This window comes from Phascolarctos cinereus, unplaced genomic scaffold, assembly GCF_003287225.1.
Source record: "Phascolarctos cinereus isolate Bilbo 61053 unplaced genomic scaffold, phaCin_HiC Scaffold_726;HRSCAF=1367, whole genome shotgun sequence".
Taxonomy (NCBI): Eukaryota; Metazoa; Chordata; class Mammalia; order Diprotodontia; family Phascolarctidae; genus Phascolarctos; species Phascolarctos cinereus.
In genome coordinates this window covers 370934369-370961622 of record NW_027556098.1, presented here as the reverse complement: position 1 = coordinate 370961622, position 27254 = coordinate 370934369, and the positions used below count along the sequence as shown (strand labels likewise).

The following is a 27254-nucleotide window of genomic DNA, read 5'->3' as shown; positions in this document are numbered from 1 at the left end:
TAGAGCACTGGCCCTGGAGTCAGGAGGACCTGAGTTCAAATGTGGCTTCAGACACTTACTGGCTGTGTGACCCTGGGAAAATCACTTCACTCAGTTTGCCTCAGTTTCCTCATCTGTCAAATGAGCTGGAGAAGAAAATGCAAACACTCCAGTATCCTTGCCAAGAAAACCCTAAATGGAGTCACAAAGAGTTGGACACAACTGAAAATGACTCTGCAGTCAGTTCACTGCTCTGGCCCCTACCTCCCTGGCCTCTCTCCTCCCAACCTTCCAGGCGCTCATTACCATGGCTTCCCCTTGCTTAGAGTTAGAACACTCTCTCCTATAGCCTCTTCTCTAACAGTACCACCACCTTGGTGCAGGTCCTCATCGCCTTCTGGTTTGCCTCCCTGCTTCAAGTCTCTCCTCCCTCTTGTGCGTTTTCTTCTCTTCTATCCAAGTCATCTTCCTCAAGCACAAGCCTGACCGTGTCACTCTCCTAGTCAATCATCTCCAGAAACATGATCGCCAATTTATCCCATGTATCTTGTTTGTACATAGGTGTTTGCCAAGTTGTACCTGCCTCTCCACCTTAGAGTATGAAATTCTTGAGAGCAGGAACTGTCTTTTTCTGCATATCCCTAGTGGTGTCACTGGTCCTCTTCAAGAAGGAAGGGCGAACAACTTCCCCCAGCGGAATGGATGGATGAGAACAATTTGGTCCAGCGGTTATAAAGACAGCTAAGCACCATGGAATGCCTAGAGCTTGGTTAGACATTGAAGATGCCAAGCACAGTGCCCGGCACATAGTACGACCTTAATAAAAGCTCACTGACTTGACTTCTTTCCCCTTAACGTCTCTTGTATATGCCCCTCTCTCTCCAATAACGCCGCTGTCACCCTAATTCAGGCCCTCATCACCTCTTGCCTGGAAGAGACTTTCAATGGGACTCACTGCCCCAAGCCTTTCCATTCTACAATTTATGCTCCACATGCCTCTCAAAGTGGATTGGCTACAGTGTACGACATGGCCTCTTCACCCTCTACTCCATGACAGTGGTTTCCTATAACCTCCAGGCGCAAATATGGATAATGTCTTTTGATTCAAGCATAAATTAGATTTAAGTGAGTCAGAGTTACTCAAAGTCATAAGTCTCATTCTTTTCCAGAGTCATTGGAGTTCAATGGCAAGACAAAGTCAAGATGACTGGTGATGGTTCGGGATAGAGTGGATGACCTTGGCATCTTCAATGTTTAACCAAGCTCTAGGCATTCCATGGTGCTTAGCTGTCTTCACAGCTGCTGGACCAAATTGTTCTCATCCATCCATTCCGATGGGGGAAGACTTCACATGCTTGGGGTAGACACCCCCTTAACTCATCTAAGGGTCTGAAATTCTTTGGTTACCCTCAACTCAGTTTAGCCGGTCTGCTGAAATGGGTTTACTGTGATGTGGCTGCTGGGCATGCTACAACTTCTTGGGGCCACAGGTCAGAGATGGGTGAATCAGGTGGACACCAAAAGTGGGTGAGCAGCCCTGAAAAGGGCTCAGCAGTCCTCATTCTAGAGATGTTAATCTTCCCTGAACATACCCTACACCCTCTGTGGCTTTTTAAGGTCTTTGCAAACTCGTCCCTTCCTATCTTTCCAGTTTTCTTACATATGTCCTGCCATTAACCTAATCTTCAGACTCTAGCCCACTTGAGTTTCCTTACAAACCAGGTTCCAGTGCCTGTCCCCCCAGTCTGTACCCTGGCTATGGCCTCTCTTCTTCCCCTCTGCCTCTCAGTATCCCTGGCTTCCTTCAAGAATCATTCCAAAGGCACCTTTTTTCAGAGTGCTTTTCCTGGTCCCCCAGCTGTTAGTACCCTCCCCCTCTAATGTACTGTGTATCTTTTGTGTATGTTTCTTGTATTAAACCTATTTCTGTACACGTTGTTTTCCCCCGTTAGAATGTAAGCTCCTTGAGAGCAGGAAATGTTTTTTGCTTTTTCATTTTCTGAGCAGTCAGTCGGTCAATAAACATTTATTAAGCACTTACTATGTGTCAAGCACTGTGCTAAGTGCTGGGGATACAAAGAAAGATAAAAGACAGTCCCTGCTTTCAAGGAGCTCATAGTCTAATGAGAGAGGCAACATGCTAACAGCTATGTACAAATAGGATAAATTAGAAATAATGAACAGACGGAAGGCATTAAAGGAGATCAAGAAAGGGTTCCTACAGAAGGTAGTATTTTAGATAAGACTTGAAGGAATTCAAGGAAGCCAGGAGGCAGAAATTAGAAGGAAGAGAATTCCAGGTATGGGACACAACCAGTAAAAATGTCCAGAGAGATGAAAAAATGCTCTAGATCATTATTGATTAGAGAAATGCAAATGAAAACAACTCAGAGATACAATCTTATACTTGTCAGATTGGCTAAAATGACAGAAGGAAAAATATTGGAGGGGATGTGGAAAAACTGGGACACTAATACACTGTTGGTAGCACTGTGAACTGATCTAATGGTTTTGGAGAGCAATCTGGAATTACGCCCAAAGAGTTATAAAACTATGTATACTCTTTGACCCAGAAATACCACTATTAGGTCTGTTTCCCAAGGTGATCGAGGAAAAAGGAAAAGAACCTATACTTTCTAAAATATTTATATCAACTTTCTTTGTGGTGGCAAAGAACTGGAATTGAAGGGATGTCCATCAATTGGGTAATCGCTGAATAAGCTGTGGTATATGATTGTGATGGAATGCTACTGTGTTATAAGAAATGATCAGCAGGTCGATTTTAGGAAAACATGGAAAGATCTGCATGAAATAATGAAGAGTGAAATGAATTAGAACCAAGAGAACATTGTATACAGTAACAGCAATTTTGTCTGAAGAGTAAATGTGAATGACTAAGCCAGGAGTGGGGGGAACCTACAGCCTGGAGGCCACATGGGGCCCTCTAGGTCCTCAAGTATGGCTCTTTGACTGAATATAAACTTCACAGAACAAATCCCCTTAATAAGAGGATTTGTTCTTCTGCCCAAAGGGCAATAAAACTGTGCATACCTTGACCCAGCAATACCACTTTTAAGTCTCTATCCCAAAGAGATCATAAAAATGGGAAAAGGACCCTCAGGTACAAAAATATTGATAGCAGCTCTTTTGGTGGTAGCCAAGAATTGGAAATTGAGGGGATGCCCATAACTGGGGAATGGCTGAACAAGCTGTGGTGCATGAATGTAATGGAATACTATTGTGCTATCAGAAATGATGAACAGGCTGGCTTCAGAAAAACCTGGAAAGACTTGTCTGGACTCATGTTGAGTGAAGCGAGCAGAACCAGGAGAACATTGTACACTGTAACAGTCACATTGTTCGAAGACTGACTTTGATAGACTTAGCTCTTCTCAGCAGTGCAAGGATCTAAGGTAACACCAAAAGATTCATAATGGAAAAAGCTATTCACATCTAAAAGAAAGAACTCTGGAGTCTGAAGGCAGATGGAAGCATAGTATTTGCCCCTCTTTCTGTGGTAGCTTTGTTTTGTTTCTTCTTTCTCATGGTTCCTCCCATTGGTTCAACTCCTTTACAACATGGCTAATGTGAAAGTATCGTTTAATAGGAATGTATATGTAGAGTCTATATCAGATTACATGCTGTCTTGGGGAGGAGGGAGGGAAGGGAGGGGAAGAAAATTGAAAACTCAAAAGTGAAGTGAATGTTGAAAACTAAAACTAACTAACTAAATAATAATAATAAATTTTTTTGGGGGGGCTAGGCAATGGGGTTAAGTGACTTGCCCAGGGTCACACAGCTAGTAAGTGTCAAGTGTCTGAGGTCAGATTTGAATTCAGGTCCTCCTAACTCCAGGGCTGATGCTCTATCCACTGCAGCACTTAGCTGCCCCTAAAAATAAATTAATTTTAAAAAAAAGGATTTGTTCTGCAAAACATGGACTCAGTCAAAAGGCCACACCCAAGGACCTAGAAGGGCACACGTGGCCTTGAGGCCCCAGGTTCCCGACCCCTGGACTAAGCTATTCTGAGTATTATAAACATTTAACTCAACTACAAAGGTGGATGCTATCCACCTCCAGAGAAAGAACTGATGTATAAAACCATATGTTGTATAATTTGTGTCAAATCTGTGTCAAATATTGGCCTTCTCTAGTGCAGGGTTGGGAAGGAGGGAAGGAAACAGCTTGGTACTCAAATGTAATAAATAAAAAAGTAAAATAAATTTTTTAAATGTCCAGAGTGCCTCGTGGGAGAAGAGGCAAGGAGGCCAGTGTCACTGGATTGCAGAGTACATGGGGGTTGGGATCTGCATGGAAGGTGTAAGAAGATTAGAAAGGTGGGGCTGGGGGGGACTGGGAGGTGGGAGTGAGCCACACAGGGCTTTAAAAATCAGAGGGTTTTATGTTGGATCTTGGAGGAAATGAGGAGCTACTGGAATTTTATTGCATAAATGAGTGACAAGGTTAGACCTATGCTTCAGAAAGGTCATTTTGAAGGCTGAGTGAAAGATGGATTGTAATGGGGAAAGCTTTGTGCCTGGAAGACCAATCAGCAGGTTACTTCAATAGTCTATGTGCAATGTGATGGCCTACACCATGGTAATGGCAGCTCAGAGGAGAGAAGGAGGCATATACATGACATGTCACATAGGCAAAAAGTGACAGGCTTTGACAGCAGATTGAGTATGGGGTGGGTAAGAGTGAGGAGTTGAGAATGACACACTGGTTGGGAGCTTGGGTGACTGGAAGGATGGGAGTATTTTCAACAGTAATAGGAAAGTTATGAAGAAGGAAGGGTTTAGAGGAAAAGATAAGTTCAATTTTGGACATGGGGATGTTGAAGTTTAGAGGGTTAGGGGTGCTGGGACCCCAAAATCATGACACAGGGGTCCTGTCTGAATGAATTGGACCAAAGCCTTCTTTTAGCCAAAGACAAGGTTTATTAAAGATCCACCCTATTGACCAGACTCTTAAGGAATCTGAATATTCGTGAGCTATTGGCTAGATTATAAAAATCTGAGTCCTTGGCTAGACTCTTAAAGAATATGAGCCTCTTAATGGAGATAAAATGGACCACAGAAAGACTGTGGGAGGGATCTAGGGAGGATCTTGATGGGAGTGACTGGGAGGTCGAGAACCGGGTCTGGATAGGGTCAAGAATGGGAAGTAGCCAGGGGCCACTGGGAGATTAAAATAAACAATGGAGGGCTGGGCTAGATTAGGGGTAACAGAAAATTGGGTGATTGAGTGTAGGCATTAATGAAAGGCCAGTTGATGCCATTATAGCCTCAGGTGAAATCCAGAGATTTGGCCATTTGGGAAAGTCCAGGGTTTTTCCTTTCTGGGGTCCAGATCCCAAAGACATGGTATTTTCTTTTTGGGGGTTCGGATCCCATTCCCATCAGTGAGTTTAAACTCAAATGCATTTTAAGATGTCTATGGGACATCCTGTTCTAGATGTCCAACAGACAACTGGAGATATGAGCCTGGAAGTCAGAAGAAAGGTTAAGGCTGGATAAGTAGATCTGAGAATCATCAGCATAGAGACAGATGATAACTGAATCCGAGGAAGTGGAGAGATCCCACGATAGAGCCCTGTGGTACATCCAGAGTTAGTGGATAGGAGACCTGGATGAACATCCAGCAAAGTAGACTGAGAAGGAACAGTGGAATAGAAAGAAGAGCCATGTCATGAAAGCCTAGAGAGAAGAGTATAAAGGAGGTGACTTACAGTGTCAAAGGCTGCTAAGAGGTAGAGGGAAGTGAAGACTAATAAAAAGCAATTAGATTAAGCAATTAAGAGATCACTGGTAACTTTGGAGAGAGCAGTTTAGGTAGAATGATGAGGTCAGGAACCAGATTGTAGAGTTAAGAGATAGGAAGAGGAAGCATTTATTATAGTCAAACTTCTCAAGGAGTTTAGCCACAAAACAAGGAAAACATATGAAATGATAATGAATGGGGATGGATGGACCAAATGAGGGCTTTTTTTTTTTAAGAAAGAGGAAAACATGGGCACATTTGTAGGCGCAAGGGAAGCAGCCAGTAGACAAAGAGGATGAAAATAAGTGAGAATTAACAGGATAAGAAGGGACAATCTGCTGGAAAAGACCAGACAGAATGGTCTAGTAAGCTAGTAAATGCTTGTTGGCTAACTGACTGACGTCACTTTGGTTAAACTCATCTCATCTTAACCTTGTCACAAAAAAATTGTGGACCAAAGACACTCCCTCCTTTCTGAACTTTGGTGAGAGTGACTAAAGTAAAAGAATTAAGGAGTGCTCTCTGATTCATGTGCTAGCCAAAATGGTCATCCCATCACCCACCCCATGAAACCTCTGAATATTCCCCACCCTCCCCTGAAAAAAAGCCACCTTTCTCAGAACCTCTATTTTCTACTTCGATTACAGTGATCAGTATCACATATGAATTGCCTTGACATCACCTTTCAGCCTTGATCGAAACTACAGAAATTCCTTCAGTTAATCAGTCAATAAATATTTATTAAATGTTTGCTGCATGCCAAACACCTGGGTTACAAAGAAAGGCAAAAGACAGCCTCTGATCTCAAGGAACTCAGTCTAATGGCCCTTGCTTGATAAGGATCCCAGCTCCTTCACAGATGGAGGCTTGTGGAATCCACGAGTGAGGAGACAAAGCCTGTGTAATTCATAAATGGGATAACTGAGGGCTGAGTGACACTCATCCGTACCTGCCTCGTAGTTGTCAGGATGGCTATCGGTGCTCTGTGTGGGCATCCTGGGTCTGTGCATTTTGTGTGTACGTGTGTGTTACTGGGTTGTCTCCTCTATATGTGTACTAGCCTTGTTACTGGTTCTATGACCGAGTGTTATAGCATGCCAATGTGTGTAACCAGGCCAGAGCAGGTTTGTGTAGTGGGTTGTAGCCTGTGTTTTACACCAACCCTCTGTGCGGTGTTGGGGTGTTGTGTCTTTATTTATATTGGAGTGTCCTTGTGTTAGTGTACGTTGGAGTGAGTTGATTTTTCTGGGCTGAAGTGTGTTGTGCACGTTGGAATGTTGTATGTGTATTGTATGCTACGTATGTATATGGTGGAGGAGGCTTTTGTATGTAGTTACCTCGCGTGCATGTGTTGGAATGTTTCTGTGTTGTTTGCTAGTGTGTATATGTTGGAGTGGGTTTTTGCAAGTTGTAAGCTTGTGTGTATGCTGGAGCGGGTTGTGTATGCTGGACGGCTCGTTGTGTGTGTGCACACGCGGGAGTGGGTTTTGCAGGTTGCAAGCCACTGTGTTGTGGACGTTGGAGTGGCGTGTGTGTATGCTGGGCGGAGTTGTGCGCGTGGGTGAACTCCGAGAGCATCCAGGTAGGCCGACGTCGAGTGCCCTGCTCTTGAGGTCAGTGCCGCAGGGAATTGTCTGGAGGGGAGGAGGGAGGAGGGAGGAGGGAGGAGGGAGGAGGGAGGAGGGGGAGGAAGGGAGCGCTCTCGCGGGAAGGCCCCAAATAGGGCCGCGGCCCCTTTAAGGCGCCAGCTCCCTGGCGGCGGCCGGAAGTGTAGAAGTCCGGACTGGCGGCGCTGGTGGCTGCGGCAGCGGCGGTTTCTGCGCATGCTCCGTCGGCCTCCCGAACTCGCCGCCCGCCGCCCGCCCGCCGGAGACGGTGAGGAGGAGGAGGGGGGAGGGGTGGGCGCGCGGGCTGCGGCGGGGGTGGGGGCGGGGGCGGGAGCGGGGGCCACGCGGCGGGAGGGGAGGCGAGGCGAGCGCGGAGGGGGAGGGGAGGCGAGAGGCGGGGGGGCTGCCTCCGCGGGCGCCTCCCCACGCCCCGTGCGTGCCGCCGCCGGGGGAGCGAGCGGACGTCGCGGCGCCGCGGGGGGGTGACGGGGGCGGGGGAGCGACGAGGCGACGCTGCCGTAGCCGCCGTGGCCGCCGCCGCCGCCGGCGGGACCGCGCGAGCCCCGAGGGGGGAGGGAGGGAGGCAGGCCGCGCGCGCCCCCGGCTCGGCCCCCTCCCGCCCGCCCGCCGCGGCTCGCGCGCCCCCGCCCGGGCCTGGCCTTGCCAGCCCCCGGCGCGAGCCCCCGCAGAGCTCGCGCGCCCGGGGCCCTGGCAGGGCAGGGCAGGGCCGGGCATGAGCGGGCCGAGCGCGGAGCAGACCCGGCCGGGGGGCCCGGTGCGTGGCGGGGAGCTCAGGGCCCCATCGCGTCCTGCCGCCTTGTCTTCTCACGGGGGAGGAAACAGAGGTCCGAGGAGCTGGAGTGGCCAGCCCAAGGTCACCCGGGGTGGATGCGTCAAAGCCAGGATGGGGAAGGCAGGGAGGGAGGAAGTGCTTGTTAAGCGCCCACTGTGTGCCAGGCACTGCGCTGAGCGCCTTACAAAGGAAGTCTCATTTGATCTTCTCAACCACTTTGCCCGAGGTTTCGAACCCAGGCCCTCCGGCTCCAGAGCCAGAGTCCACTCCACCAAGCGGCAGAGAAGCGGGTGGAGGGGCTGCTGGACGACCCCTCCCCCCACCTTCTCTGTCTGGGCAAAAGTGAGTGGTGCTTCCAAGGCCAGAGGTTAGTGAAAGTGCTGCTGAAGACCCCTCCCCCTTCTGTGTATGTCTGGGGTCGGAGGGATGCCACTGTAGCGACCTTCCCAGGTCAGAGGTCAAGGAAGGAGCCAGGATGTGTAGATCAGAAGTTGGGGGCTGCAGGAGGATCCTCTCCTTAGGTCAGAGAAGGAGCCAGGAGTATTTCTGGGGGACCCTCTCTTATGTTTGGGATGGAGTCAAGGACACTCCTGCTAGAGAACCCCTTCCCATGTCAGGTCGGGAAACCAAAACGTTTAGAAAATGGAAAATGACCAATTTCCATCGCAGCACCTTCACCCAGGTTTTTTAACTTAATAGGAAAATTTTTATTTCATCTGCTTAAAGTATTCCATATATTAAACCCTGTCTTTTGCAGGAGGGCTTTCCTAGCGTTCCCCCCACCCCACCCCAGTAGTCTTCCACACTGAGGTTACCTTTCTTCTCTTATCCTCTATGTCCCTAGTTACTTGCTTCCCCTGGTAGGATATGAGCTCCTTGAGGGCAGACAAGGTTTTCACCTTTGTGTGCTCACCACTTAGCACAGTGCCTGGTACATAGGGATAACCGATGGACTTGGGATTTCACTGATAAGGGGAACTCCCACAGGGGAAAGCTCTCTACCAGTGCAGGGCAGCGCCTTCTCCTCTTTCAATATAAAAGTTTTAAAGAGTTGCCTAGAGTGGAGGTGTTAGCCCAAACCAGATTAAAATGTAATTGGGAATTGGTTTTTAAAAAAATAAAAATATAATAAAACTTATACCAACAAACTTTTCTGAGTCAGTATGTGGTGCTCAGGGATCCTTGTGTACGGTTTAGTGGGCTCTATTTCTGTTTCAGTTTGACACCACTGGCCTAGACCATTGAGAAGTTGACTGGTTCAGGATCATGAAGCCAGTATATATCAAAGGCAGGCTTTGAATTCAGGCCAGCTTTCTCTCCACTATGCTGTGGGTGTAGTAAACAATAAGTGCTTGTTGACCGGCTCAACAATCATTAAGTGCCTACTGTGTGTCAGGTACTGTGTTAAGGAATGGGGATACAAAGGAATAAAAAAAAAAGCCAGTCTCTGCCTTCAAAGAACTTACATTCTAACTGGGAAATTACCCAGAAAAGTAAAAACAAAAGATACACCAAGTACCTGTAGTGGAATAGAGAATGAGTACTGGTGGCTGGGGGTAGGAAGTCAGGAAATGCCTCATGTAGGATATGGAGCATGAGCTCAGGAGGCCAGGAATTTCAAGATTTGTAGATGAGAAGGGGGGTCACTCCAGGTGGGGGGACTGTGCAAAGACACCCAGGCAGAAGATGGGAAGATGAGATGATTAGGTCAGTTTGGCTAAAACCTAGCATGAAGGAAGGGTGCCTAGGCCAGAGGCAGACTTCAAAGGGCCTTAAATGCCAGCTGAGCAGTTGTGGTGTCCTAAAGAGAAATAAGGACTTTGGGGAGGGTAGGTTTGGAAGGAAAGATGAATTCTATTTTGAGTCAGTGTTTGAAGTGGCAATGGTACATCCGTTAGGAAATAGTTATTTGGTGATCAGGCCTGGCCTGGGACTCATCTGCATAGAGATAATTGAACTTGGGGGAGCTGCTAAGATCACTGGGAGGGAGGGAAGAGGTCCAGTACAGAGTCTTGGGGTACACTTACCGTCAGTGATCCAGCAGAGGAGACTAAGAAGAACTGAACAAATGGGAAAGCCAAGAGAGGAGAAAGTATCCCACTGCAGAGGATGGTCTAACTGATGGTCTGACTGAAATGTAGCATCTCCATCATTTTTATAGAATGGGCAACAATGTCAAGTGCAGGAATAAAAGAAGCCTGAGAGAAGGGAAAGTATCCAGAGTGTCCGAGGCCTGCTCCCATGCCTTGGAATGAGGGTGCTGGAGCACACTTGTCTTCTGTTGTGGTGGAGGGTTTTGGGGAAGGAGCCCAACTTGCTCAGACGTGGTATGGTGTAGTGCAAAGGGCACTGAATGTGGAGTTGGGCCTCGGGTTAGAATCCTGACTCTGTCCTCTACTGCTTGTGTGATCTTGGGCAAACCACTTTGCTCATTAGTGAAATGAAGTTGTTAGACTAGTTCAGGGTTCGTTACCCTTTTTGTGTTGTGGACCCTTTTGGCAGTCTGGTTACTTAAAAAAAGCATTTGCTAAGCAGCTGCTGTGTGCCGGGCTCTATGCTAATCACTTTTACAAATACTGTCTCATTTAATAAGCCTGTGGACCTCTTCTCAGTATGTTTGTTGCCCACATTCACAGACAAAAATTTTTTTCCATCCAAGTTCATCCCTGAAATCTATCCATGGATCCCAGGTTAAAAATCCCATGATGCAATGGTCCTTATGGTCCTTTCCGGTTCTAAAGTTGTTATTTATTAGAATGTGAGCTCTTTGAAGGCAGAGGTTGATTTTGCTTTTCTTTGTAACCCCATCTCCTTGATGGCCCCATACCACCAGACACTTAGTAAGTGCTTAAATGCTCGTGGATTGATTGATTGGGTCTGAGTTGGTATATCCTCTCCTAGGGGACTGAGAAAGTGGGCCTGGGGTTTTGGGTGGAGAAACATTTTAGGAGAAGATTTCAATGGAGAGGATCAGGGACTGAACTTCAGCCAGGAAAGCCTGTGAATGAATCCTCCCTTGGACACCCACTCTGACCGGGGCTGGTCACCTCTCCTCTCCACACCTTAAGGAATCTCATCTGTAAAATGGGGACAGTCCATATACTACCTTTCTTACTCAGTTGTGAGGCTCAAGTGAGGAAATATACGTAAAGTCCTCAATAGACTTTTTTTTTAAAGCTCTGTATAAATGTGAATTAATCTTATTGAAGGAATTCCCTCTTTCCCCCATTCCATGATAGGAGTAAAGGCATACAGGGGCACTCTGCCATTTGAGGGGGTCACGGAAGAAGCATAGGATGATAGTAGAATGTCCCCTCCTATGCTGGGGTGGGAGGGGAAGAAGGGAAAGAAAGGAAGCCTTCTAAGGTAAGGCCTTGAGAGGATGAGAAATTTAATTTAGTTCCACTTTGACTGGCCATCTAGGTGTGCTATTTAACCTGTCTGAGCCCTAGGGGACACTCTAAGGCTATAAATGGCCCGGAAGGATCTGAGCTGCCTGAGTAGAAGGAGTTTCTTCATCCTTGAGGAAAGTGATGAAATCTCAGCCAGTCCCCATCCCCTTGAGGGCAATGCAGAAACAAATTAAGAAAATGCTTCAACTTTCAAGGAATTTTTTAAAAAGTTTTAAAAAATCATTTCTACCATTCCTACTCTCCTCATCTTAATTGAACCCTCCTGTATAACAAAAACCAAGCGAAAGTACCAGGTAGCTGACTGTCTCACTGTACAGCGTTCTTCTGGGGCCCTCCATACCTCTAAGAGGAAGTTTCGTTCTGGGGGACTATGACTGGTTTTTCAAGGACGTAATTCAGCTTTTTTTGAATGGTCTTTCCATTTACATTGCAGCAATTGTGTATATTCTTTTGGTTCTCCCTGTTTCACTCAACATCAGTTCATACAACTTTCCCAGTATTTCTCTGAATTCCTCATTTGTCATTTCTTTCTGCACAACAGTACTTCATTACATTCATTTGCTCTAGTTTATCCAGCCATTCAATTTCACACAGACTTATTCTGGCCCTCAGTTCTGGTTTTTAACTGGAGTTGTAATCCCTTAAACCCTACTGGGATAACTCTTTGTGCAACTCTGCCTCACTTCAAGACATCGCTTGGGATCCAAGCTCCCCATTGACCACTCATTTATTCCCATCTAAAATAGTGATGTCCAAGCAGCTATTCAAAAAACTTTGCTGCTCCTAAAATGTTTGCTATTACCCTGACTGTGGTTCTTTGTAACTTAATTTCCCTTGATCGTTGCTTTGAATTAATGAGAAGGAATAAAGGAGGGTTGGTAGTGTCTGGGAATGCTGCCTCAAGCATGCCTTTAACATAAGAATGGGCCAAGGATGGACTGCTTAGTGTATCTCCCAGTCTAAAGACTAAAGTTTTCCCTGCCTTCGCTATTAGGAGTTCAATAAACAGATGATTGGGTTAAATGTTTTCAAAATACTTCTATCACTGCATTTCTTATCCTTCAAATTCCAGACCTGATATCCTTGCTACATCGAGCACAGTAAGCACAGTATTCCTCTGGTTTAGACTTTGTTTTCTTGTAACTTTTAGGAGAAACACAAAAGCCTGAATTTAATTTTGAGTAGATCAGTTCCCATTTGTTTACCTGTTATCTAAACAATCATCGTCTCCTTTTACACCATGTCCTATTTGTCTTTTGAGAATTAGAACAGGGAAATCATTTTTAGTCTCCTATCACTTTGATTACCCTTTTAAACTAGGATGGGGATCTTGGGGACGTCAAGGCGTTATGGATATTTGAGGGCCTTTCCATAAAATACCCTGTGGAGTTTCATTCCCAATTTGTCCCAGGAGTTTTTGGTTGTGGTGAACATCAGCCACATTTCAGTTTGCGTTCAGCAAAAAAAAGTTAGGGCCTTACCTTTAACTGATGCAGTAAGAAGTGCTGGTTTCCAGTTGCTTGCTGGGAATCTGGCCCTTTGGGTGATAAAGGAGCACCCCTTTCTGAAACTTGCCTCTGGGAGAACATAAGAATTGTTGAATTGGGTCAGATTCTTGGTTTTATCAGCCTGGTGCTCTGGCATGCTGTTTGATTTGTGGGAGGACATGTGTAGTACTGTTTATGGAATTTTACTGAATTTAGAGTCTATGGATCTGGGTTCGAATTCTGCCTATTCCATTTATCAGTATTAACTTGGGCAAGTAATTTACATTTCTGGGCCTCAATTTTTTCATCTATAAAATGAGGGGATAGACCAGATGGCTTTTAGGTTTCCTTCACCTCTAAATCTGTGGTAACTGGTATAAATACTCCAGAAGTTAGTATGGGTACACTCAACATGTAGTGTAGTTAATGTTGTGGGGTTGGCATCCATGAAATTAATCTTAGACCTTTTGGAATCTGTTTTCCACTAGTACCACCTTTTGGAGGTACCAAATGCTATCTTTTCACACAGCACTTAGAAAAGCATTACTCTTATTTTTTCCAAGTTTACATTGTTCAAGTTGCGTTTTTCTTTTTAAAACATTCGATGATATCTTTTGTTTTCATACGAAGATCCCCCCAGTGAGACATCATAAGATCATAGATTTAGGGTTGGCAGCAAAGAAGAAAGAGGGGGAAGAAAAAGCAGTTCTGCAGAACAAACTAACACGTCAGTCAAATCTGACAGGACGTGGAATGTTCCACCCATGGTTCTCCACCTCTGCCAAGAAGGGAGGGAGCTTGTGTTTTACTTCACAGGTGCTCACTGGAATGAAGGGATTCTACTATTCCGAGGCATGAGGAAAGAGGCTGGCTGTGTTCTCTCTAGTCATACCCTTTATGATTTTATAAAGGATTATATCCCTCTCCAGATGGTAGGATATTAATCTGCTCTGGTATCACACAGCAGCCCCATCCTCTTGGTTAATGTTTCTGTTGCTGAAATCGAATGCATCAGTCACCAGGCAAGCATTTATTACATCTGTTAGTTTTTTTATCTTTCAGATGACCACTCAAGAAAGGTAAATAGGTTTCCGAAAGGTTTATGTAATTTATGGGTCAGCCTCTGACTGACTGCCTTACCCCATTCTCCACAGTGATGAGTCCAAACCTCCTTTCTCTTCTGGCCCCCAACTCCAACCTTGTATTCCTCTTGCTCAGCAAGTGATCTTACATGACTTTACTGAAAAGATAGAAGCCGCTTCTCATGAACTATCTTCCTCTCTCTTCCCCTTTGCTGCTAAACCTCTAGAAAAAATAGCCTACACTCCCTGCCTTCACTTCCTCATAAACTTCTTGGACTCCAGTCATCTGCAATCTGGCTCCCACCCTCACTCACCACTTCACTGAAGCTACTCCTTCCCTAGACATCCATGACCTTACTGCCTTTTCTCAATTTTCGTCCACTATTGACCACCCCCTCCCACATAATTCTCTCTTCCTTGGGCTTTCAAGATACTGCTTCCTTCTCGTTGTCTTCTTAAACCCGTCTAACCACTCTGAAGTCAGCTTTCCAGATGGAGCTTCCTCCTGTACCCATCTTGAAGTGTGGGTGTTTCCCAGTCCTCCTCTTTCTCTTTAAGCTCTCTTTTGAAGAACACATTCTCTCCCCTGGCTACTGTTGATCATTTCTATTCAGATGACTCCCCAGTTTTCTTCTTCAGACCCATTTTCCTCCCTAAGCACCTAGGCTGGAGGGGGAGAAATTTTGAGACAGGGAGACCAGTCATGAACTGGAACAGAGTTCAGCTAAGAGATGATGAAGGCCTCAACTGGGATGATGGCTATTCCCCAGCTGAAAGTGATCTCACCCATCTCAGATTTTCTTAGAGCGCTTTAGGCTTTGGCTATATCATTTTTACTCCCCAGTTCTAGCTTATAATAAACTTGAGAGAAAGGACGTTGATCATTTTTCCATCATGGTGTCTCTAGCACATTGCTTTGCCCAAAGAAGGCACTTACCACATTTTTGTTGAATAAAATATTTTAAAGGCATTAAGCACAAGTGGCGGTAGGGGAGGAGGTAAGGAGTTTCAGCAAGTTCTTCACCTTTTGAACTTAGCTTAGTGTAGAGAATACACCCAGGGTCCTTCAGAACAGCTTTTGCTATTGATGCCAGAGATGAAATAACAGATTGGAAGAATCACGAGTCAATACATCAGAATAATATGACAGACATCTATTAAGTGCCTATTCTCTGCTTGCTGGTGGAGCTACTAAGTTTTGATAAGACATAATCCCTGCCTTTGTATGGTTTGCAGTTTAATAGAATCAGACCCAGTATGGTGATTCTTAATGAGTTGTGGGTATTTTTGTTTTGTTTGGAATTCAGATGAAGAACCGTAACATCCTGTTGCTTCAGTTTTTCTCCAGTTTGACCAGGAAAATGTGAACGTCAGAGCACGGCCCAAAGTTGCAGTAGGTGAAGATACCTCTATAATGAGTCAGTTGGCTGCTTGAGAGGATTTAGACAAACATATATTTTTGGGCCTTGAGTAGTTGAGGTAGAAAGAATTTCGAGCTGGGAGTTTGAGGCCTGCTGCGAGCTCAGCTACCACAAGCTCCTCGAGAAGGCCTTGCCGGATCTCTCCCCTCCTCAAATTTCCATAGAGCAGGGCTGGATCAGAACCAAGAGCCAAGACAAAAGGAGGGCCTGTATTGGAGGTGTCTTAGAGCAGGTTTTTAGGTCTTACAGGTTCCTAAGGTAATTCTTTACGGAGGCTGGGTCTAGATGGTATCTAGACGGTATCACAGGCGAGCCTGCAGTGGGAGTAGACTGAAGCCTTCTTGGAAGGCATTTTCCCACTCCCTGTAGATTGTGAGGAAAAGAATTGTTAAGCACTTACTAGCTGTGTGTAAATGCTGAGAATACCAATACCAAATTGAAGACAATCCCTGCCCTAAAGGAATTTGATTCTAACGAGTGAAGCATTTCGGGGAGTGGTAGCTTGGGAAGGCAGGGTCTGTGGAGCCTTGGGAGAGGAGATGAACACCCCTTCCAGCAGCTAATTTGATTATGGTTCTAGAACTAGAAAACGGGTGTCTAGTGGGGAGGTGTGGAGGGCACAGTAGATGGGAGCCTGGACTTAGCAAGACCTGAGCTCAGATTTTGCCTCAGACATTTGCCAGCTCTATGTGTGGCCTAGGGAAGCCAGTTAACATCCCTCAGCCTCAGTTTTCTCATCAATAAGATAGGGATAACAATAACACCTACCTCCTGGGGTGGATGTGAAGATAAAATAAGATAGTATTTGTAAAGTGCTGGCCCATAGTAGTCATTTAGTAAATGCTGGTTAAAAAAAAAAGATGGCCCCAGTTTAAAAACAGTATGCCCTACCTTCTGTCCTCTTAATTCATTTTCTCTCCCTCTTTCTTTCATCTTCTACTCCCTTCCTTTTTCTGTTTCTTCCTTACCTTTTCTCCTCCTTCCCTTAGTTCTTAGTGATACATAAGGCATGATTAACTTTTGCATAGATGTCTCTTCCTACTTGGGGCTAAAAAAGGATTGATCCCCTAGCCTAGAGTAATTCAATTCAGTGGGCATTTTATTAACGTAGTATTGGCAGCGTGCTTTCCACAAAGGAAACATTCAGGGACCTTACCTTACTCTTCTTATTTGCCCCTGCAATAAGGCAATAAACATTTATTTTGTTGTTCACTCAGTACAGTCCTGTCCAACTCTTCATGACCTCGTTTGCGGTTTTCTTGGCAGAGATGCTGGAGAGGTTTGCCATTTCTTTTTGCAGCTCATTTTACAAATGAGAAAACTAAGGCAAACAGGGTAAAGTGATTTGCCCAGGGTCACACAGGTAGGAAGCGTTGGAGTCCGGATGAGTCTTCCTGACTCCAGGCCTGGTAGTCTACCCACTGCGCCACCTAGCTGCCCAAACATTTATTGAGCGCCTACTATATATGCGAGACACTGTGCTAAATACATGAGGTACTGGAGATAACAAAGAAGGGTGAAAGGCGGTCTCTGCTTTCAAGGAGCTCCCAGTCCAATGGGGGAGACAACAGGCAAATAACTGGGTACAAACAAGCCGTGTGCGGGATACATTGGAAAGAATCAACAGAAAGAAGACACTAGAATTAAGGAGGGGCTGGGGAAGGCTTCCTGTAGAAGGGGGGATTTTAGTTGGGACTTAAAGGAAGCCAGGGAGGTCGGTAGTCAGAGGGGAGGAGGGAGGGTGTTCCAGGCATGGGGGCAGCCAGGGGAAATGCCCAGAGTTGGGAGTGTCTTGTTGAAGGAGCAGGGAGGACGCAGAGGACAGGGAGGAATATTGTTGTTTGTCCTTCATTCTGGAAGAAGACCATGACATCAGGGAGGTGATGCCATGACGTGCAAGTGAATCAGATTTAAGTGAGGAGGCGCTGTGCAGAGTCACCAGCCTCAGTCTCCACTGGAACCATCTGAGTCCAGTGGCCAGATATAGATCAGGGTGACGGGAGATGGCCCCTGGTGTGCAACGTAGAAGACTTGAAAAGGATGGGGGGAAGGGGAGGTTGTTAAGGGCTTTAAATGTCAAACAGCATTTTATATTTGATCCTAGAGGTCATAGGAAGCCACAGGAGTTTATTGAATAGAGGAGTGACATGGTCGTACCTGCCTTTTAGGAAAATCACTTTAGTGGCTGAATGGAGGATGGATTAGAGGAGGGAGAGACCTGAGGCTGGCCCACCCCCCAGCAGCTAGCGTAATTCTCCAGGTGTGCGGGGATGAGGGCCTGCGCCAGAGGGGTGGCAGTGTCAGAAGAGAGAAGGGGGTGTATTCAGAGATGTTACAAAGGTAGAAATTAACAGGCCTTGGCAACAGATTGAATATGGGGGTAGGTGAAATAGAGGGAAGAGATCAAAGTGGTTTGGGAGCTGCAGTGAGAAGGCCCAATTTCTTTTTTGCTGGAGGCAGGATATTACAGTGGAAAGAACCCTGATTTTGAAGTCAGAGGACCAGAGTTCAGATCCTGCCTCTGCTGCTTGCTATCTCTGTAGCCTGAAAGTTGCTCAACGTGCTGGGTCTCAGTTCTTCGTTGGTAAAATGAAGGCGCCGCATTAGATGACCTCTGTGGTCCATTCCAGCCCCAATCGGACAGCCTGTTATTCTTTACCTCTCTGGGCCTGGTTCTTCATCTGGTTGTATTAGATGACCCCTTCCAGCTCTGAATTTATGATCCTTTAATCCTGTGAGAACAAAGAGGACTGTAGGCTGTGATGTGCTGGTAAATAATCTCTGAAAAAAAACATGCTCACAACATTCTTTTAAGTTTGATCTGTATTATTAACATTTTTCTCCATTACTTTCTAAGTCTAGACAATCAGCAGAACAACACATTGAGCCCTGATTTGTATCGTTTGCCAATGCTAGAGGTATAAATGGTCACACTGAAAATTAAACAACCAGCTCTCTAGAACCTATCCAAGCTGGCTCTAGCCCACCACTGTAGGATTATCCAATGCAGCATGGGGTGGTGGAGGAAAGAGAGCTGGACTTGGTCAAGAAGACCTTCATTCCAATCTGCCTCTGCCACCTATAGACAGTGGGCAAGTCACTGAACTCCTCTGAGGCTTCAGTTCCCTGCAGCAGCTACCTCATAGGTCCTAGGAGATCATTACCTGTCAAGTGTGTTGCTGGTGTTAGTAGAGATAGGGCTGGCAGGGGGTAGCCACTATTGAGTATCTGTATTGAACGTGGCCCTGTTGAATATGGTACTTTCCCTGAAATTCCTGAATTTTAGATGGCAGCATCTATTTGCTTCCTCCCCAATCAGGGTGCTTAATGTCTACTGACTGAAATGGTCTCTTCCTTTTGGGAGCTTATACTCTTGGAAAGAGAAAATATCTATACGCATGGTTTATGTGACAAATATTTATATCATGCACACACATGCTGAGGGCTTGTTGGATGAGAAGCCTAACCCTCACTCTTCCCACAGCCTTTATTCTGGATGGGGAAGCTTTTCCATAGCTCAGATTCTCAGGGATGCCTACTTGGTGCTTACCTTGCCCGGGCTGATATTCCTCTGGTTCCTATTGCCGAAGGCCAGGGCTATTACATTCTATCCCTTCCCTGGGTTCTTTGGTACCTTGAAGAGGTAGACGGAGGTCCCTCCCAAGCGCCCACTGATTATGTTCCCCCAATTTTAGGGTCTGAGCACCCCAGTTCTATTTAAGCCCTTAAAGCAGATGATTTTCTACAAAGAAATATTTACTTCAAAGATATATCTATATCTATATCTATATCTATATCTATCTATATATATATATGTCAAAGATATAACAAGTAAGAACAAACATACATTTTCCCCCAACCCAAGGCTTGGGGTGCAGTGTCACCCCTACACCACTCAGTCTCTGGGAGGAGGAGAATCAGTCTCACAGCTTCACTCAGTTCCTATATAGCATTTGTCCCCCTGAGTTCCAGGTCCAAAGCTGCCCCCTGAGCTTACATCCCCAGGATCCTGGCTTCCTACCAGAGCATGTCGCTGATAGAGCTTCATCCCTTACAGAGTTCTCAGCCTCCCGACTTCATGTGAAAGATGGCCAATGCTGAAGTGAGTGTCCCTGTGGGGGATGTAGTTGTGGTGCCGACCGAAGGGAACCAGGGGGAGAACCCTGAAGACACCAAAACCCAGGTGATCTTGCAGTTACAGCCTGTGCAGCAAGGGTAAGTGAGCAACACTTTGGATACTCTGAAAACCTGGAGAGCTGTGGAAAGCAAGGGAGAGAGCTCTAAGCCATGCCCCATTAGAGCTGGCCTGTGTCATTAGTGCTGGTGCTGGCAACAGTGCAGGCAGGCAGGTAGGCAGGCTTGGATTAGGGCTGAGGTGAGGAAGGGACCTGCAAAGATGGCCCTTTTCTTGTTGAAAGGGTCTTTGGACCCTCATGAAAATGGCAACCAAATCCTTTTCAAATACTTGCCATCTGCAAACCGCTATGCAAGGTACTATAGGCAGTGGTGTGCTGGAGCAGCTTGTACTAAGGGCTGATTGTTAAATTTTCAGTGTGAACATTTATGCCTCGGAAATTGGCAAACGCAACAAATGAGGGCTTAATTTATTTTCTTGTTGATTGTCAAGACTTAAGAAAGTGATGGAGAAAATGTGAGTATTGCAGATTAAACTTAAAAGTTTGTCCTAGGTCCAGTTTTTTTTTAAAGTGAGCTGGTTATTAAACATTTCCCAGAATCACACTGGTTGTGGGGAATGCAAAGAAGACATGGTCCCCACCCCTGTGGCTCTCACGATCCGTTGGAGAAAGGAAAAATTCATAAGAAGATGATTGGTTTTATGAAGCAGTATATTTGGAAAGGGTTAGCTTCTTGGGGTGACATGTCACACAGTTGACCCTTGAGTGATCAGGGAAGATTTCACAGAGGGTGTAGAACCTGAATTGTATTTAAAAGGATGAATAGGAATTAAAATGTGCAGAAATCATCAGAAGAGTGAGGGGGAGACATTTTAGGGACAATTTATTCACAAAATAAGGGTCCCAATATCACAAATAACCAAGATGATATTTAATTTTGTCTTCAAAACCTGTAAGAGATTCCCTGGCCTCTTTTGACATTTTCTTTAAGTGTTTCGACCTTTGTAGGTAGAATATACTTCTGGAGTCTAAGTAGAATCTTTCCTGTTTTTGTTTTTGTTTTTTCCCCAGTGATGCAATGGTGTAATAATTTATTATTGTTAAAAAAAAAAAAGGAAATATTTTAGGCAATGCCAGTTTATGATCATGAAAATAATAACATGGCATTCCTTCAGATGACTTTTTGTTAGTGTTTTTCCTCACTTTACCCTTAGTTGATAATCTCTTTTAAGAGGTTTTGTTGGTGTCTTTTGTCATTTCCCAATATACCGTCCCACACACACTGAACCCTCCCCTAAACAAAGAACAAGAGTTGAGCAGTAATATGTGCCACACCCCACTCCTGTAGTCCCTCCACCTTTCTGCCTAAAGGAAGGAAATGTGCTTCATCCTGGGATGGAAAGAAGCCACCTCCTAACAATCAGCGGTATCCATAGTGCAATGGGCTGTCTCCATGCTCCTCCAAGGCCTTTGGGTAGAGGCTCGATAGTGGTGTCAGGTAGTCTGGATGTCACGGTTCCAACTGTAGATGGGGAGGTCCCTTCCAAGCCTCATGTCACGGAATTCTGTGACTGCCTCATAGTCATTTCTTACTTCACAGTAATAGTCTGTTATATCCATTTACCAATTTCTTTGGGGAAGCTAGGTGATACAATGGATAGAGTACAGGGCCTCGTGTCAGGAAGACCTGAGTTCAAATGTGGCCTCAGATACTTACTAGCTGTGTGACCCTGAGCAAGTCACTTCACCCTGTTTGCCTCAGTTTCCTCATTTGTAAAATGAGCTGGCAAAGGAAATGATGAACCACTCCATTATCTTTGCCAGGAAAACTCCATATAGGGTCACAGAGAGTCAGACACGATTGAAATGACTGACTAGCAATAACCTCCAATTTCTTCAGTCATTTTCTAGTCAGTTGGCATCCATTTTTTGCCATCACAAAAGCACTGCTATGACTATATTTGTGGATATAGGACCCTTCTGTCTTTGACCTCTTTGGGGTACATGCCTACAGACTCTCTCTTCATAGACTTAGTTCCTTTCCTCTCTCTGGTTCTATCTCTTCGTTGCCTTCATTGTATTGTCTTTTGGGGGGTCTTTTTTGGTCTGGACACTATCTTAGTCTCTTTGGACATATGCCCTCCCATTGAAGGGTGGGAATAGTTTCCCTGTGTTCATTTAGAACCAGTTACTGTTCCTGTAGACAGAATGACACTTGTTAGCAGTTAAATTAGCAAGAAACAAAAAACAAAAACCAGCTTCTTTTAGGATTTTTTGACACAGATACTAAGGTTTTTGTGAGGTTGAGTTAGGGGATTGATTTCCAATTGTTAAATGTAGATAGGAGCTTTTAAAGAAGTGGGGGGCTAGTAGGTTTTTTTTTTTGGTAAACAAAAGGAAGAACTGGTGATGTGTGTAATGCAAATATATTCTATAAGCAACTCAGAAGGCTTTTAGGAGGCCTGAGGACATTAGGATTCCACCACCATCCTCCTATTTTTCCAGTGCCCATAGTGCCTTCCACATAATGGTCAGTATAGTAAACACTGTATAAATGTTAGCTATCATTATCACTATTATTATTAAATAGATGTTTTCAAATTTAATTGAATTTTGCAGAATACTTATGAGATTGAACACACATTCATTTTGGATTCGTAATGAGGTGCTCCTTAATGCCCCAGTATGAAGTGGAAATGCCCCTGGGTCCCACTCACTCAAATTAATTACTTTTATTTATTCCCTTCTCCCCCCTACTTAGAGTCAGACACGAACTATTCCCTTTCCCCCATTGATTCCTCTCTTGTCACAAAGAAAATTTTGAGTAAAACCTAACTGACTAATCAACTGTATCTGAGTGGATATGTCTCATTGGATATCGTGTTTTCTTCCTGCTACTGAGATGGGAAGATACATTTCCTTCTTTTTCTAGGACCAAGATTGGTCCTTGCAGTTAGTTTGAATTCAGCAGCGTTTTAGTATTATTATTATTTACAGTTGGAGTGATTATATGGTTCTATTGATTATATTCTTTTTTAACTCTGCATCAGCTCGTACAAATTCATGCAAATCGTGTTTTTCTCAATACTTCATATTTGTTGTTTCTTATAGTGCTATAATGATAATCACTACATGCATATGCCACAGTTTTTTTCAGCCATTCCCCACTTTATTTCCATTTTTTTACTACCACAGAGTGTGCTGCTCTGAATATTTAGTTTTGTGTAGTACCCTTCTTTTTTGCCATTGATCTACTTGGGGTATATACCCAGTAGTAACCTGCCTGAATGAAAAGGCATGAACAGTTTAGTGACTTTACTTGCATGGTTCCAGATTGTTTTCCAGAAGCATATTAGTGTGTTTATTTCCTCAGAGCCCCTTCAACTTGCACTTGCTGTTTTTAAAAATCATCTTTGCCAATAAGAAAAAAGGCAGTGAAATAAAACCTCAGAGTTGTTTTAATTTGCATTTCTCCTATTATTAATGATTTAGACTGAGCAGTCTTCCATTTGGTTGTTGACAGTTTGCATTTCTTCTTTTGAGAAACTGTTGTTCGTATCCTTTGACCAATTAGCTATTTGAGAATAGTTCTTGTTCTTATATATTTGTGTTAATTCTCCTTATGTCGTGGACATCAGACCTTTATCAGAGATATTTGATGTAAAGCTCTTTCTCCAGACACCAGTTTCTTTCCTCCTAGTTACGTTGGTTTCTTTAGTGAAGACACTTCCTGGTGTCTTGACGGTTAGGCCATTAAATCACTAATTCTTGTAGGCCTGGCCACGTGGGTAATGCCTGACCACAGATGACGTGCCACGAGGGGATTCTTCTTTTGGCCACAGCTCTTTGTGTGAACTGACTGCTATGGTGAGAATGGGTTATGGAAGGAATGACTGCATAGATCCAAAAATCACGGATCCTTGATGTGTTGAAATAGCATAGAATTTCTACAGAATGAGTCCTAGAGCCCTGAGATTTGAAGGGACCTAGGCATCATTTAGTCCAACTGCCCATCCAATGTAGGAATCTCCCCTGTAGCTTCCCTGTGGCTGGTGGATACTGCCAGCACTGAGGTTGGGGAGGGGCCACTGTCTGGCCAGGTGGCCTGTGCGTAGAAAGGTGATAGATCTGACCCACATTACCCAGCTCTGCCCTTTGGAGGTACACAGAACAAGGCTCGTTCTTTTCTTGCATGATAGCCCTCATTCGGTCCAGGAAAGATACTGTGTCTTCCCCCTTGAGCGGAAAGGGAGTAGATGTGGTGGAAAGAACATAGTGTCAAGCTAGAGGACCCTAGTTGGGATCCTAGTTCTACCACTTATTGCTTGTGAGACCTTTGAGTCTCCATTGCCTTATCGGTAAAGTGAAGAATTTGGGCCAGTGACCTCTGAGGTCCTTCCTAGGTCTAAATCTGTGGTCCTTTGAAATGCTTGAACCAACCATCATGTTCCCTTGAGTCTTCTTTTCTCCAGTGCCCCTTCCCCTCTATTCACTCTTCTCTAGACGTGTCCCAGTTCCTCTTAAGACCCTCCTTTTTTGAGATGGGCCCCATGGACCCGAGCTCAGCCCTTCCTTGGGTCATCATTTTTGTTCTGCCTGTTCTATCCCTCGCAACACAACTGCAGTTAGCATTTGTGAACAGCTGGGTCACACTGCTGATTCCTGGTCAGATTGCCCTCAAATAAAATCCCAGTCTTTTTTCTATGAACAAGAGTTTAAGCCAGATTTTTTTTTATCATTCTGTACTTTTGAAGTTGATTTTTTTCAGCCCAAGTGCTCAAGCTTTTGTACCAATCTCTCTTGAGTTCTGTTGTATTTTAGGATCAGCATCCTAGTTTGGCAAGATCTTTGTGGACCCCCAAGTTTGTCCTTCAACAGTTTAACGCTCCTTCCCAGCTCCATGTCATCAGCAGATTAGTTGCGGCATACTTTCATCCAGGTGATTGATAAAGTGTCAGATAGAATAGGATTGAGAACAGTGGCATATTACTAGAGCCTCCCGCCATGCTGATATCTGTCCATTGATCAACAGTTTTTAGAAAGAGTCAGCCAGCTGGGATCTACCTGACTGCACCATTATTCATACTTCATACCTCCTTCTTGACCCTAAGGATGTTGTTAGAGATTTTATAAGATGTCTTAATGAAATCCAGATATATTATATGGTAACTGTGATGCAGTTGGCTTTGGAGTCAAAAGACCTGGGTTCAAATCCTGACTCTCCCATTTATTAGCTGTGTCAGCTTGAGCGAGGCCTTGGTTTCTTTATTTGTAAAATGAGAGGATTTGAGGGGCAGCTAGGTGGCACAGTGGATACAGGAGAACCTGAGTTCAAATCTGGCCTCAGACCAAACATTTGACACTTACTAGCTGTGTGACCTGGGCAAGTCACTTAACCCCAATTGCCTAAAACAAAACAAAAAAAGAGGGGGTGGGGATTTGGTTTGCTTAATAATCTCTTCTGTAATTTCGCTGGGGCTTGATGTCAAGCTCATCAGTTTTATAGTTCTGTCTTTTTTTTTCTTTTCCCTTTTTGCAGAGAGAGACATTTACTTGTCTCTCCAGCCTCCTGGTACCTCTTGCCTCACTTATGTAGATCACATATTTTTCTGAAGATAATGAACAGTTGTTCCTTGATGACATTTGCAGGTCTTTTCAGTATTCTGCAATGTAATTTTCCAGGGCCTAAACTCTTAGAACGCCTTTAAAGCATACGGGTGTTCTCTTGCTATCTTCTCAGCTCTCTCATGACCATGTCTGTGATGCCTGCTCCGTTTTGGACATCATTTTCCTTGAGAGAGTAAAGACAGAAGCAGAGCAGCTCAGTAGTTCTGTTTTTTCTCTGTCATCTGTTAGCATTGTACCAACTGCCCTAAGAAATGGGCCTTCTTCCCTTTTTTCTTCCGCCAAACATGCCTACATACTGTAAGTACTTGTCTTCGTCTTCAGCATTGTTCTGGAGCTTCACCCCGTTCTGAACTTTCACCTTCCTTATGCCGGTCAGTCAGTAAGCATTTATCAAGCCAGTCCACCATATTGGTCCTTGGTGATCTGTCTCCTCTCTTCCTACTTCATATGTATCCTACGTTCTGAGCCCACCAAAGATATCCCTCCCACAGTCTTCCACTTCCTCACAGGCATCATTTATTAGAGTAGTGTCAGTTTGTTAGAGAGCCCTTTCTAAGACTCCTGTGATGTACTTATCTTTTTCTCTGAATGTTTTCAGACTTGCTTTCCAGACTTTTGGGTACATGTCTGACTATACCCACCTTACCTCTTTAGCAATTAGAGTTGTTCACAAGGGAATGAGCCAGAAAATGCAGTAGCAGTTACAGACCTACCTCTTGATACATACTGGCTGTGATATCTGTAAAATCACAGGTCCAGTAAAATAAATAAACATACACACGTGTGTGTGTGTGTGTGTGTGTGTGTGTGTGTGACAGACACACAGACAGAGAACATCACCTTTGGTGAATGGTTCCTGACATTAGATCAATAACACTGGGACATTGGTTCCAAAGAAGAGATCTGAAAAGACACCTCCCCTACACCTTGTAAAAGTTAGGAACATTGCATATATCAGATTTTTTTTTTGATGTGTTGATCAGCATTTTTTCCCCCTCTTCTTCACCTTTTTCTTTTTAAAGAAAATTCTTTGTTATAAGGGATGGATTCTGTATTAAGAAGGGAAGGAGAGGGATACAAGGGGAAATCTAGGTGATATAAAAACAAAATATAGCAATAAAAATCTATTAATTTTTTTAAAAGAAGGAAAATAAATTCTAGAGTTTCTCCTGGCTGAGCATGTAAGAAATAAAGAGATTGTATAGGATGGTATAGTTATTTACGGATTGTCTGCAGTATTCCCTTGACAAACTAACTACTCATACAACCTGTGGGGGTGCCTGCCCCACTTGTAAACTCTTGCTGTTGAGAGAATTCCTGCTTGGGTGGGAGGCATTGGACTGAATGGGCTGGGGGATCCCTGGCAGTTCTTTGGCATCTTTGCCAGGGACACTCAACTCTTTTGGGTGGGGCGGGGGTGGGGGGACACAATTTCTTGACTCTTGAGGGAATAAAAGTTCTTTACTCTGCTTGTTTCATTTTGCCATCAACTGAGGTCATACTTCCTGGCTGGGTATAGTGACCTGAGAATGTATAAACCTGAAAGATGGGATGTGTCTGCAGCAAACCCCAGAAGATAGCTACCAGGGTACAATGACTAATGATTTTCTTTTGTGCCCAAGACACAACCCCTTTATAGCTTTGCCCCTGCGGTGAGGGGAGCACCCATTTTCAGGTGGGCAAATTCTATTGTGACCTGCCTGTTGGGCTTACCAACCTAGCTACTACCAACTGCCACTTTTTTTGCTATAAACAAAAAGAAAACACAAAAATCTACATCTTTCAAAGTGTTTTACCTGAAGGAGGGGGATGAAAGAAGAAGGAGGGAAGCAGCTAATTTTTTTTTTCTCCACATGTGTAAGTAAGTAAGTGAGGATTTCAGCATGTTTTTTGTTATTCTGTGCTACTTCCCTACCCTCTACTACCCATTTCAAAGTGCCTAAT

General features: G+C 44.6%; 1 protein-coding gene across 3 annotated transcripts in view; it reads left to right on the top strand.

Annotated features, from left to right (window-relative positions):
• Positions 1-7511: 7511 nt before the first annotated feature.
• Positions 7512-27254, top strand: part of GMEB1 (glucocorticoid modulatory element binding protein 1) — a 40946-nt gene continuing 21203 nt past the window's right edge. For 2 of the 3 annotated variants that reach the window (XM_020983322.2, XM_078145532.1), the window contains exons 1-2: positions 7512-7618; positions 19604-19761. In XM_020983322.2, the coding sequence (XP_020838981.1) occupies positions 19634-19761 (128 nt within the window). In that variant the 5' untranslated portion in view covers positions 7512-7618; positions 19604-19633. Of the gene's footprint in view, positions 7619-8044; positions 8511-19603; positions 19762-27254 lie in introns of those variants that run through there. The other variant, XM_078145533.1, reaches the window with a different exon arrangement.